A 14,804-nucleotide genomic window follows, 5' to 3' on the forward strand; every position below is an offset into this window, starting at 1 on the left:
CTCGCTGAACTCCTCGAGTCAGCGACGAGCATCCCCCTCCCCCCCTCTTTCTCTCCCTCTCTCCCTGTCTCTCTCTTCTTCTCCTGGCCGTTTTACCCACCATCTTTCTCCCTCGCGTTTACCCGCTCGTCCGCGTCCACTTCGCACGTCTAATAATCATGTAAAGCAGCTCCGGTTATCTGTCTGCAATAATTGCACATTGTCGAACGTAAATTCATGCGTGCATCGCGCGCCTGCGTCGGTAAACGGACAATGTGAAGGCGTGCAAGAACGCAGACGTGGTGCCTCCCTCCTGCGACGCCCTCCGTCGTCGTTGCCATCGTGACGTCGACGTCGGGAAGAAGGAATAAGACGTCGGATTTTTTCGCGGTGATCGTAAATTCCGCGCGCGTAAATAAACCGCCGATATTAGTCACCGTTCCTCTCTGTGTGTGGACCTCTGTCGTTCATTTCGATCGGCTGAACCATTAAATTCTGAATTATAGTTCTTTGACCTTTTTTTATTTTGTGATTATTTGATCGTTTGACGATTTACTTAGATCTGTATATAGATATTTACAAAAATTCACTAAAATAATATTTACAAAATTTTTAAACACTTGGCAAAATTATATTATAAAAATATATATATAATAGAGGAACATGAGAGAATTTACGAGGATGCGTGAAAAAAAAATTGAAATTTTTTCAACTTTTAAATGTTTATATAAATGTTTATGATGGATAAGATAGTTATAACAAAGAAAATCTGTATTCCGATATTCACTGTCAGTACTAAAAATCTATATTTTACGTATACTATAGATTTTCAGTACTGACAGTTGCTGATAGTAAATATCGGAACGCAGTCTAAAATTAGCAGAGATACACTATCAAGTATGAAATCAATTATTCGCGCGCTTAATAAATCGATTTGAGGTAATTCCTATCCTGTATGCGGAATGTTATTAGGATATTGAACAGAACATGCGGTGCGAAAACTTTTGCGAGGCGCAAAATCGAATCCGCCGAGTAAATTAGCCCAGGCGCAATGATCGCGCAGTTATTGCTCCCTTAAATCAGACGCGGCCGAATACGAGATACGTTTGCGGCCAAAGTTTATTTAGCCTCGCTTTACGGCTCACTCCGAATTCACTTAAGCCCGAATCGCTGCAGGAATCGCCACGATGTCGTCCCATGCGATTCGGAATTTTGGAACCGCTCCAAGCGACCTTTGAATAGTTTTCGGAAGCGGGAAGGAGCAGAGGGGAAAGAGACAAAGAGGAATAAAAAAGGAACAGAGAGAGTGAAAGATGGAGGGAGGAAGGTAGGGACATACAAAGAAAGAATATGATCGTCAATCGGAAACTCTTCTGCTATAAAAAAATGTATATATATGGCAATGGTTATTCAAATATGAACGATTCAGAAAAAAATTACAAAAACTGCGAAACGCTATACCAATCAAGAATTAAAATATTAAAATTGCCGATCTCTTAATTTGTCATAAACAACAAATATTTTACTGCAATCTATTTTACTGCATGCTATATTAATAAAATAAATTATTATGACCAGACATTGTCATTGCGTTTCTACATGCATTAAATTTTGTTTATCTTATATTGTCCGATGTTGCTTATTCTCGTTTCTCTCTTCTGGATGCTCCGTCCCTGCTCTTATAGCGATTCTTTCAACGCCGGAGGTCCCGAATGCGAAGCACAATAGCGACTGGCATTCGAAACTCTCTGCACGCTTATTCGAACCATCTTCACGAGGAAGAGCTTATTTTACATTTGTCTAGCTAGCTCCCCCACTTGATCAAAATTTGACGAATAAATTATATAACAATACGCTATTTATGCGCTCTCCAAATTCGCATAAGAAAAAAAATTTGCACTTGTTTCATATAACCAAAAAAAAATATTTTTTATAGGGGACTAGAATGCCAGAAAAATCCATTATCAGAATTGCATCTTATTCCGTAGACATTAGAGATAGTGTGAATTTTTTTTCGCATAGTTGATTCGTAATGTAACGTGTACGTATATAATAGTAATTAGTATGCGTGACATTACATACGAACTAAAAGAGCATAAGGTTCGAATTTCGGAATCCAGTGGGTTTGCCAAATATTTCTGCTATCGTGTACAGGTCTCGCGAGTCTCGCGAGTCTCACGAAGGTTCGTAGTTCGCGACCCGCATATGTCCCATGGAGGTATGCGCCTCGCGTGCCTGGCGCATCTGTTGCACACGCGACGCAGACAACTTGCGACACTACCAACACGTTAGAACGTTCGATGTTACACGATGATCCGTTCGAAATCCAAATTTTATATAAAAATTGATTTTCTTACGTTACATACACAGAATAATTTACTTCAACGCGACACACACTCGGTATAATTTGCTAAACGAGCAGCCGACAGACACGAAAGTGTCTACCGTGCCAATTTGCAATTACACTACCCAGGTATTATTCGACCACACACATACCTACGAGTCCTCGCATCGAACCGCGACTAAGCCTCAAGTTTATGGTTTCGGCGTGTCCAGGTCAGAGATCATACGCGGAGATCATCCCGAGAACCTTCTTCGGAGTCGATTGTGGAAGTACGCGCGTGGGTGCAATCGGGCGAGCCGTGGGTTCGGGACTTTGGGTCGTAGGTCACGTGGGTCGTGTCGCAATAATTAAGAGGTATCGCCGCGCTTTGCTAGTCGAAACGCAGATATAATATACGGAATGAAGCGGGGCAACGTGTTATCTGCGCGTGTAACGTGAAACGCGCGAATTGTAAATATGCTCTTAGATTTCACAAGGAGTAGCCTCTCTCTCTCTTGGTGTATTCTGTAGATCTTGTTTACGGGGATGCGCCGGAACGGTCAATGGCTTATTGACGTCCGTAAGACAGCTCGACAAATATTTGCTCGAATCTCGCGACGACGTTGTACTAGATGACTCGTGTAATGGTATACACACGCATACTTTGCGCGAACACTGAAAGTATTCGTGAAAAGGTGCTATACTCCGGCAAACTTTAAAACCTTTCACAAAGTTTTTATTTCAAGAGTTCAGTTTTTGTAAGACGAATTGTGTGAAACTTGTGAAAAATGAATTTAAATTACCTTTTATGAATAATCAATTTGTATAATAACGGAGCTATTTTGTTATAATAACACGAAAATAATAAAAATATTCTTTTTGTTAAATTGTAACGTACAATTAATACATCGGCAGAATATTTAAGATTCGATGACCCGCGAAGTGAACGCTTGTGCTCACTTTCACCAGCGGCTCACTACAGAGTCAATCGACAGAGAATGACGTTTCCAGGCCTCCGAGGGGGAGAGCATACTCCGGTTCCGTGATCGCTTCTGCCTTCGCCGTTTATACGAAGTAAAACGCAAATGCACAAATGCAATTAAAAAATACTCGTAAAATTTATTAATGCCAAAGAATCGTGAGATCAATATAAATTCTATTTATATATAAAATCGTTCTGTAACATCTGCCTTAATCTTGTAATCGATATCTTATACAACGAGAAAAAAAGAAGTCGAAAGTTTCACTTTACATAGCGCGACCATCATGGAAAATATATTATATATGGCAATAAAACATGCACACACTTATTGGCACGTATATAAAATCTTCGTGCATTCCCATGCGCACGGCATGCATATACGATCATTTCGTTGTCTCGTCCATCATCTCGGCAATCGAATAAACTATCGACGGGAAAATAATTTAACGCCAATACTGCCTACGTGAGTCGTTATCGCCGCGAGCGCGGCGGTACTCCCTCGCGTGGCATTTCACCCGGTAGTTAGTGGGTGCTCAGCGCGCGAGTATCTCCCGCGACGCGTGTATTTGGATATTTTTAGAGTGTGGGTGAATCACTGTTTGGCCGAGACAGCCGCGCTCACCGGCTCCGGCACCGACAGCTAAATCACCGCGATTTCAGAAATAACGACCGCGGAAATTAATAATCCCCCTGGGTGCCCCACAGAAACCTCGTTCCCCTTCTTCGTGACCAAGTGGACCAGTTGTTCGGCGACGATTACGTCGCGTATATATTACCTTTGTTATTATATTATCAGGTCTTATCTCAAGCGATTGTGAATGTTATTTTATATTACTGATCAAAACTGCCGCGTCGCGACGGCGCGTCTTGTTTCTTCCCATGAGATATTCGCTAAGCTCCCCATGTTCATCGTTCGGAATTCCTCGTCCATGTCTACACGCGAGTAGTCTCGCCCGGTCGCATTATGACTCGCATTCCTATTCGCAACAGCAGATAGTTATCGTTTTATCTTTCTAGCCATCGTTGTGTCTTCGATACGATTACAGCGTATAGGCAGAAGAAGCTGCGATAAGAAACCAAATTTTTTTTTGCTTTTGCGATCAATCATTCGCTCTTGTTCTCCTCTGCTGTGCTATCCCCATTGTTCTTAATACAATGAATATGATTCTTATCGTAGAAACTAAAAATTTTTCGATAGCAGCAAGTATTTTTAAATTACACGCATTGTCCCAAATGCACTTATTGTTAGTTACCAACGTGACATTTTAGTTTCGCGAAGACCGATCAAGGGTCGTCGAAAAAATGAACGCGGTAAGGTAACGGCTGAAGGGGCGCTCCCCACACCCCCCGACTGCTCGTTCATTATGTATTTTAATAAGGCAAGGAGGCGAATGGCAAATATATACGTGTACTGCGTACACCTGCGTTCGCTTATAGTCAGCGCCTAACCGACCACGTTGCTTACTAGCAGCTCGTAAAACGAGCGAAACCTCGGTCTAGTACGTAGGTCTAGACCAGGCCTGGACTAAACCAACGAGACGGCGAATCCGAAATAAGCCCCTGTATTCTATTTCGAGGCCGACACGCCGCGCCATACAGTATCTCAGTATCGGTATAACACGCTAATGATTCCTTCATCGACCTCTCTTGCTCTCGTCCTCCTTTTGTATACATACCACTGTCATTGCGCCCTGTTTGAATGCATCAGTGTTTAAAGTCGCGCCTGAGTCGTATACGGTTCACGTTCAATCAATAAGACGTATTAAAAAAAAATTATCGTAATATTATAGCTCATCGATTTCTTGCCTGTCCCTACTGGATACATGTGCCAAATCGATAATTTTTTAGCAATCAACATTTTCAACAAACTGCATTACGAGAAATTAAAAGATTCCTTTATAACAATATTGCATTAAATGACACGCATATCTCTGGGATATAAATTTAGATATTTATGTGGAGATACCAGCTATTTGATATTGAAAATGACGCTAGATTTCATGTTGCATCGCTAATTACTAATATTTATTATCGTTAATAAAAAAAAAAGTAAACTGAATATTTTACTTTATAAAATGATTTGGATGTGATATTTTGTGCTATCTATAAATCATGATTAACGCTGAGTAATGTAGATAAATAAATAAATCGAGTGTTCACTAAGCATAATTAATATCCGAGCAGGTTTATAACCGAGCCGCTCTGTTAAACTTGGCTGCTTTAATTTCTTTTTAATTAATAGTGATATCTAATTACTATAATTAATTTTTAATGAGTGACGATAATCCGCGCTAATGATATTGCACGTCGTAAATCCAAAATATATTGCATTGCAGTCAAGCCTACGAGCAACATGAAACATTCATTCGTGATTTACAGTTCGTGATCTCAATGTGCACACGCAATATATCGTATTTTTAACAATTTAACAATTTCGACGGAGTATCTCCGACGTTGCATTGTTGTTTTAATGACATTCACAAATATTCTAAAACTGTTACTACAGACTTAATCCATTACATAAAAAGAAATGATGAAAAATAAATTGACTCTCATTTTTGTGTATCATAAGTGTATTGTACGTTGTCTAATTCTGTGCATTCGACATTTCACATTTTAAGTGCATCTCAATGTGCTTAATCTGTTTATTCCTATCATCGGATTTCCTTATTCATTAAATCTTGCAACAAAGCGCGATGCGATCGATATGTCTTTAGAAATGGAAAAGAGCGCGTCAGAGACACTCTTTCGTTCTTTGACATCTGGCTCGTGCAACTTCCTTTTCTCTCTCTCTTTCTCTCTCTCCCTCTCTCATTCACTCGCGCCGCACGTCTATCTCTTTCTATCTTGTTCTTGCTCGCTCGCGTGGTCTTCCGTTCCCGCTCACGTCCGCGTGACTCATGTCGCGGCGTGCGACGCGCCTCGATAAGTGTCGCCGTCTCTTGGGGATTTCGGGAACCTCGTCGGGGATTCCCCCTCCCCCCTTCTGCCGCGTTGCGCGGAGCCGCGAAACATCTCCGGCGGAGGGGATGCTCCGTCGTTGCGGTGGGGGCCGCAGACGAAGGGAGGAGAGGGCCTAGCTACGGCAAAACTTTTGTCCATTCACGGCCGACACGCTCCTAATTGGGAGTACGCTCCGAGGTCTCGTTCCACGCGCACGGATGCTGCTGGACCGGACCGGAACTGATACTTAGGAATCGTATTTCTTTTTTCCTCTCGCGCTCGCGATTGACACTCACGCCCGAGCGTGTGGGAGGGATATTTTATTTATCAAATCTACAACAGCAACAATGTCAATCGCCGATCGAAATTATTATTTCGCCGGAAAATTATGTTCTCAAATAGATATGCCATTGTAAGTCACGTACACGTTAAAAAGTAAATTTGGTAAAAGAGGCATATAAAGGTTAATAAAAATTAAATTTGTTAAGCGTCGAAATGCATATTCAGACATGCGAAAACATGTTTTTACGCAAAAGCGTCCTTTATACTCCGCACGTCAATGTGTATTTGTCAGCATTCATGCATGCTTATCTAAAGGAAGTTATATTCGCTACATACACATTCACATATGTCAATGCAATTTCCGTTCGGTGAACAGAAAGTTTGATCACTAGAATTGAATGTAGTGTTTTTTTCAATCATGGTCTTGAGAGTTGTTATTTCGCGTCGAAATTGCAGACATTGTTGCAACGATTTTTTTACAGATTTGTTTTATAGAAATAGGATGGATTCGCGACACGACCTAATTTTAAAAAATACTGCACGACTAGATGGATTCGACTGTGGCATAAAAATCGTTATCTGATATTAATTCTACGTTTATAAAACGATATGCTGCAAATTATTATCGCTATTTTGTAAGTGTTCGCATTTGAGAAACGTTCGAATTTTGATGATTCAACTTTCATTGCAATTCACATTCGAAAAAAGTTTGCTGAGGACTGTGCTCATGTGCAAATAAAACAAATGGCTTTTGGACAAAATCTTCTTTGTGATAAAAAAATATTTTGAAGTAGTAATAATTCGATTGACAGAGGAAAATAATTCGCGGAAATAGCGTTTTTGCAATGCGAGTTTTTTATGTTGTGCAATAATGACGAATCAGCGTCAATATGAAAGTCAATATGATGATGTCGAGAAATGTACCATGCTAACGAGCTGGGAGACTCACTCGATTGTCGTCGATAGTACCGCGAGTCAGAAAATTGCGCTGCAATCTTCTGCGCGTCGCCAGACGGAGCAATGTACTTTATTCCATTGCGCGTTTTGTCACATCGTTGGTTTATTGAATTACTATGAAAGAAACTACTCTTCGAAACTCGTCAAAAAGAACCTAGCGTATAATTTCTATTGTAAACATAGTCTTTCGCCTTTTGTTACTAGTTACTAGTTATGGCTCTGATCTAATGATGCCTCTAAAATGGCAAGCCATTTGCAACTTTGCTTGATTTAGAAACCGCATCGAATTAAAAGTACGAATTCACACTGCTCAACTACCGCGTCGCAGAGAGAGAGAAGTTAATTCGCTTTCATGATTTACACTTTGGTCGGGAACGTTTTGGTGCGTTATACTTATTCAGACGTTACTTTACAATATGAATAATTTTGGGATAAGTTTATTAAAATAACTGAAAAAAATATATCCTTAACCAATAACAAGTTATTATGGCATCTTACTGCCAACAAAATCTGACTCTTATATTAAACATTAATTTTACTTAATTCGTTCTTTCTCTTTCTCTATATAAATCATATATTTTATTTATATTTTCTTCAATCACAGTAAAATATAAAAATATAAAATTGCACAATTTTGTCGATATAACTGATATTTAAGGCCTATAGCGAAGATTTGATCTGAAGAAACTTCGGTTTTCCCATCAGGTTAGACGAACGGCGTGCCTACGTCATTAGCTCGTAGCCTAATCAATAGACATAATTATGAAACTATGCGCCATTAATAGTCCCGAGCCGCGCGGGTCATAATCTCGTGGTGAAGGACGGTACGGTACTAGTTCGCGCGTTATTAAGCGGGTGTATTTTATAGGAAACCGGTAGTTGGGTAATAACGAGCGAGGGTTGCCAACGTTCGATTATGGTTCCTTAACATTATTACATGCTAAAAGAGAATAACTAATAAAATGCACCGCATTGTGCCTTCCAAGCAATATTCAATTATGGCGTTAGAAAATCTTAACATTCACATTTAATCCTTATACCTGTTTCTATTAATAATTAACAATATCAATACATTAATTTGCGTTATATAATGTCATTCTCAAATAATAGCAAATAATTATAATCTAAACAAGAATTGGAAAAGTAAGATAATATTTAAAATAAACACGTATCGTACTTTGTTTTTCAAAATAAAAAATGTATGAAAATTACTTCATTTTTAAATAAATAATACAGGAAACATATCGAGTTCCTTTTCTGAACTGATTTATAACTTTTATAAAACATGATAAATGATAAATTATTGAAACATCCGGTAAAATATTGTACTTTTTACGGAGAGTCGTCGTTCATTGACATCTGTCCGATTTCTTCCTTTTTTCGTCCCGTGGTTGACTTGCCGCTAATCAAAGGATGCGACAATCGTTTGCATTTCCTGTGGCCAGTCATTAACATCGGCACGTTTCAGTGGGGCTTTATCGTTTATCAGCTAGCGACAACACCCTTCTATGTCGGCCACTTTGCCGCAAGTCGGCCGCGCCATCCCCAAATCGCTAAACTATCCTCCAAACACCAAGTACCGCACTAGGGAAACTTCGACGTTAGCCACCCTCACACCTTCGCCGTTTGACCCTAGAATCGGCCAAGTGGCCGAGAATCTGACCAACGAGCAATTACGGACGAGGTGCCGAAAGATTTTGCGGTGGGAGATTTACCACTAACCGACATTATTTACGGAGCTGACTGGCGGGCAATTCTATTTTCGAGATGTGCCCAAGACTCGCCACTTGATAGTGATGTTTGACAAAACGTTTCAAACGTACAAATTATCTTAATGAGCGAGCGACTTATAAATCACGCGGCGCACTGACAGCTATACATTCGTCAACCACGGGCATGTTAAATCTTTTTTAATTTTTTCTCATTTTACCTGCGTGAAATGACAGATCGCTTTTTTTTCTTACTAATAGTCAACGATACAAATAGTTCTAGTAATGGGACTTACGGCAAATGACCATCGGTCTTAATGGATATCACTAGCTTGCGTTATTCGTCAATATTGTCAGAGAAACTCGGTAATTTAATTTTTCCTCATTAACTGTCCCTGATGTACGTACTGATTCGTCAACGGTTATCGAAACAGACGATTTCGTATGAGTACCCGTGAAATACACTCTTAAACAGCACGCTGTAATTAACCTGCTTTGATATTCCGCCTGTCAATTAGAATTCGTGTGTTTGCTCTAAGAATCGCAGTGTCAGTGATGTGACAGATGAAATGTTTTTATTTATCGGCAAGTAAATTTCACGGAAATTTAACGTAAAGTTGCCCGACAGTTATTGGAAAAATCCGATATATAGTATACTTATAGCGAATGTACACGATTTTGTGTGTGTGTTCACGATACGAAAGAGATCATAAATATTAATAATTCATTTCTCTCTGAACTTATTTTAGTAAGTAAAATATTGATATGTCATACAGCAGCATCTAACATGTATTAAAATTTAGCGTTCAGATATAATAATTCTCGATATTGGAGCGGCAATATATTTCTCACTTATACGCTCCGAAATGTTATTTACAATCTTATATTAATCTCTCTCACTTTCTTCGACGCTCCATATTTCTCGTATATACTTTTGCGAGGACTTTATAGACGTCAAAACAAATGTGAAATTTGCCTGTTTTACAGCAGATTATATTTAATTGCAGTACAATTGTAACGACATGTCACGTAGATGAAGCTAATCTTAACTAGCGGTTTCTAATAAATACTCTGTGCGCGAATATGCACGAGTCATCGTTACCAGTAATAAATATAACCATGTTGAACATTCTTATCGGTTTTTTGTCGGCTCTATATTTAACATTTTGATAGCTGTACATATTCATAATTTTCTTCATACGTTATCTGCGATTTAATTTACACAATTCGTCAAGACCGCAACGCTATATCGATAACCAACGGCTCCAGAATATCGCGGTGACATTTATAGCGCGATACTAACGCGTGTTTAAACAGAAAACGCAAGAGGCTTTTCGAAGTGTGTGTATTTTTCTTTCGAATTACGTGGAGCGGCCTGTCCCATCGCGTAAATACCGGCAACGTATCGAATGACTGTGTATTACCCCGCATCGTAGTAGATTTTCTGATTTAAACGCTCCTACTAGCAGCGAACGCGTGACACGGTCGAACCCTCCGGCAACCCTCCGGGATTATCTCACCCCATGCCAACGCGGAGCGGCCCATTTCCGGATATACGTAGAACGAACGTACACCTACAAAGTTCTCTCTCCCTCTTGTAACACAAAATACACTCGATCGGCACAATCCTGATCACTTCGCTCTCGCGTGACCCAAAATACTCGCTCCTCAGCCTATCCGCACTAATCCTCGTCACCGAAGCTACGTGCACATAGACGCAACGATCGCGATCACTTTCCTGTCACGTAACGAAGGGATACTTTCCGATTTCTCTACGTTCGCACTGATCGGCTACGCGATTCTTTTCCGGCCGAACGTTGCGAAGGTCGCGTAATCATCACTTCGGTCTCGCACGACGGGCAACGCGGGGAGGAATCACACTAATCAACAGCACCAAACTACTACCCCGTGGGAGTTATCGAGCGTGGAACATCGTGTCGTGCACTTACCTGTTGCCAGAAGTGGGCGAGCGTGAATAAGGGCTCCTTCTTGTAGAGCCATTCCATGGTCGTTATATTCCGCGAGTTGGCCTCCGCGGAGGCCTGCATGCTGGCCAATGCCGCTGAGTTCAGACCCGCTAGTATGGGCTGCTGGAGTGCCGCTGTCACGACGGAGGTGTTGCTACCGGCTACCAGATTGGCGTGGTACACGGTCGCGGTCGGCGCATCCTCCGAACCACCAGTAGCCAGTAGTTGGGCCCCGATCGGCGCTGACGGCCCCTGGAGCCCCAGTGACGAAGCCACTTTGACGGCTTCGAGCTTCTCCGGCGGACGCAAAACTGCTCTTCCTCGTTTGCCGCCTCCGCCGCCGCCGCCTCCGCCTCCGTTGCCGGTCGCACTCGGGGAACACGTTTTAGGCGGCGGTTCCGTCGGTACCGTCTCTCACCGGCAGTCCACGATGCAGCGCGTAGCGTGTCACGACTGTCACGCGTCCACTCGGCGGCTCGCGCTTTCGTGTTATTGCCACGCGATGAGCATCGCCGGGCTGACACTCTCCCGCGGCAGCGCGCATTCGATCTTCAGACGTTTCTTTTTCGAGAATTTTTCAATCGTTACGATGCCGTGCGTTGCAAGTGTTTGATCGTTATCACTCGTATACGGCGCGTACTCTTATTTATCGATTTCTAGTCTAAGCGAAGTACTTCGATCGGTTTCTCTCTCGTCGTTCTGCCGATCCGAGCCGATCGTCTGAGCTTAGGTATATCACGTCGCGATTCGTCCACAAGCAGTCGTCGAATCAAGTTGCACGACACAATTCTGACGGGCTAGATAATAGTCTCACGTTTGTCGAAAACGCGCTCGGTACCACGGCATTATCAGCACTGTGCTAAGTGTCTCGATCTTCCTCGATCGACGGATCGTGTTGATCCGTATCATTCGTCACCGTATCATTAGCCACTACTGTTAGAGGGTCATAGAACTCCTGGACCGGACCAACTCCGCGGACTTGTCAAGATCGCGCAGTCTCTCACGGACAGTCCGCCAATATCGACGTTGTGCTCCTCTTCGTCGTCCTCGTCGTCTACGTAGCGATGATGCGAGCAGATCTCTACCCGCTGCCGCATCACACGGCGCGCATCACGGAACGGATCAGTGTTTCTCACTCGCGTCAAAATCGGGACTCAGTCCGCGACACTCGCGCACTTCGGGTGCACAATCGACTTACACAAAAAAAAAACAATCACGACGATGTGAGCACGGAGTCTCCTCCAGTCACACGAGGAAGATCACTTCGAGATTCGGAACACTTTGGTGACACTTGAAGGTAACACTTGATCGATACGCCGCGCGATTTCGAAATCTGCTCTCCTCTCGTAATCCGTTCTTCAGCAGAGTCTCTTGAGTCTCATTGATATCAGTTTGACGGCAGGCCGGATGTCTCACGTCCAGAGTACCTTCTTCCGTCGAAGGGCAGAGAGGTAAAGAGACGATCGTGTTTTTTTTTTCTTGATATCCTCTCCTCCTTCCTCGTTTCGTGGTTCCACTGAGTGGTTCCACTGAAGCACCCGGGTCGCGAACCCTTTCGTCCGCTCTCGTCCGGATGACCTCAAGAAGAGAGAACGAGACCCGTCCTAGCAGGCTCCTAACCTGAAACTAAGAGCTACCGGACGACCGATGCAATGCCTGGAGGAGGCGCAGAGCCAATGGTGGGAGATAGGCGGGAACTACGACTCGTAGTGGGGTAGTCCAACCCCCCACACGACCAATCTTGGATTCTGGGAGTATCCCCACTACGGTCGCGCGCCGTCTGATCTCGGAAAGGACACCGCGTGAGTGGGGATAAGCCGCGGGAAGGAGCGGGAGGCCGCGGAAAGAAGCGGAGGCTGGCTAGGTGGTCCCTACCAAAGCGGATCTCATATTTTCAACTCCCCGACCGCCCTTTTCCAACCCCTGCCGATCGCTAGTTCCCTTCTTCCGTTCCTTACTCTTTTTCTTCTGATTTCCCATCCTTTCCATCCGATCTATCCCCCTTTCGCTCCGTCTATCAGCCTGTTTCATTTTTTCGACTTTCTATATCCCCCCCTCTCCCGCTTCCGCCTCTCATACTGTCTTTCTCTGTTCTACCTCTCTTTCTATCTTCTTGGTCCCGCCAAAACCCCTCATCTTAACAGCTTAAGTAAATATCCTTTGTTGAAAAAACATTCAAGTTAGGTCTAAAATTTGTCACAATCTCCCGAAGATGACAACGTCTCTATTACTCAGTAAACTATTAATGACTCTGAGCAAAGTTGGAAATCATTTGACAATAATCAGAGAACACTTTGAACACCAATCGAACACTTAATGAGATCGATTAAATTTAATTAAATATTATTCGATATACTTTTTTCTCTTAGAACTTTTTCTTAGTCCACTATCCATTGAATTGTGATTGAAGAAGGATACCAGACGAAAAACACAAAGGAGAAAGAAAGACAGTTGAGAAGTATAATAAATACAAGTAAATGACAATTATGTATTAGAACTCCAAAATAGTGTAATAATGTAAAACATTTTTAAGTAAAATTCAGAATTTGATTAGCTATTTAAATATCTTTTTCTTAGATATATGACGGAACTCTTTAGAAAATAAAAATTACGAAAAAAATCATGATTTGGCAAGCAAAGTAGTTCAAACTGTCATTTACGCAAGAATAAAAATTACAGGCTATCCAAAAGTCTTCTTCGCGCGGCATATCCACCATTACACGCGGTGCCTCTCCTTTTCACTTAATTACTTGAAAATTACTTCAAAAAGCAGGACAAGGGTTTCCTTCCTAAATCGTGAACTGCATCTACCTGAAGTTGAAAACTAACAGCTTAATCAACAGGAACACCGTACTTCAATCAATAATGTCATTCATTTACTATAAACGCGCGGTTAAAAATTGAATTTATTAAATCTCGCTGCTTGAACAATCAAATAGTTCAGTTCACGACATAGGCGAGAGATTTCTTAGTAAATTTTTTTTATTTCTCTATCTATTCGAGCAAATCACATGATTGTAACTACACTCTCAGAAAAGAATTCTAGATACAATACTATTAGGATCGAAATAAGGCCAATCATATTTAGTATTAAAAGAAGAATATTTTAATCTTAAATAGAGGAATTCTTGAATCTAGAATAATTCTGAGAAAATTAGAGGGATAGCATCAAGATTATTTTATTCTAGATTTAAGAATATCTCTATTTAAGATTAAAATATTCTTTTTTCTAGAAGTCTAATTTAAGAATTCCTTTATTTAAGATTAAAATATTCTTCTTTCAATACTAAATATGATTGGCCCTATTTCGATCCTAATAGTATTGTATCTAGAATTCTTTTCTGAGAGTGTAAAGTTCTTCGTATCAAGGGACAAGATATTTCGTTAATATTAAATAAAAAATTTGATATGTCGTACGTACTTTTACGATCTTAATCCTCCCACAAAAAGAGAAGAGAAAAAAAAGCAGTACTGAGCAGTTTATATCAGAATTGTTCTTGTCGCGATGTTATGGGGTTGACTTACGCGTCGTAAATAAAAAAATAGGCTAAGGGCACACGCGTGCAGATAATAGCCCACTGAAGGGGTTAGCCGGTACAACCCGCCTTTTACCGCGGTAAACCCACTTCGCACCAGTTAACTTAACTGGTATCGAACCCGGC

General features: G+C 41.5%; 1 protein-coding gene across 6 annotated transcripts in view; it reads right to left on the bottom strand.

The window, feature by feature from the left end:
• The window catches only part of LOC112453856 (homeobox protein cut), a 128,739-nt gene extending 117,490 nt beyond the window's left edge, over positions 1-11,249 (bottom strand). For all 6 annotated transcript variants that reach the window (XM_025014843.1, XM_025014840.1, XM_025014842.1 and 3 more), the window contains exon 1: positions 11,125-11,249. In XM_025014843.1, coding sequence (XP_024870611.1) covers positions 11,125-11,223 — 99 coding nt within the window. In that variant the 5' untranslated portion in view covers positions 11,224-11,249. The remainder of the gene's footprint in view (positions 1-11,124) is intronic.
• Positions 11,250-14,804: the final 3,555 nt, after the last annotated feature.

The sequence above is a fragment of the Temnothorax curvispinosus genome, unplaced genomic scaffold (assembly GCF_003070985.1).
Source record: "Temnothorax curvispinosus isolate PA1 unplaced genomic scaffold, ASM307098v1 QBEX01004747.1, whole genome shotgun sequence".
NCBI classification, from domain to species: Eukaryota; Metazoa; Arthropoda; class Insecta; order Hymenoptera; family Formicidae; genus Temnothorax; species Temnothorax curvispinosus.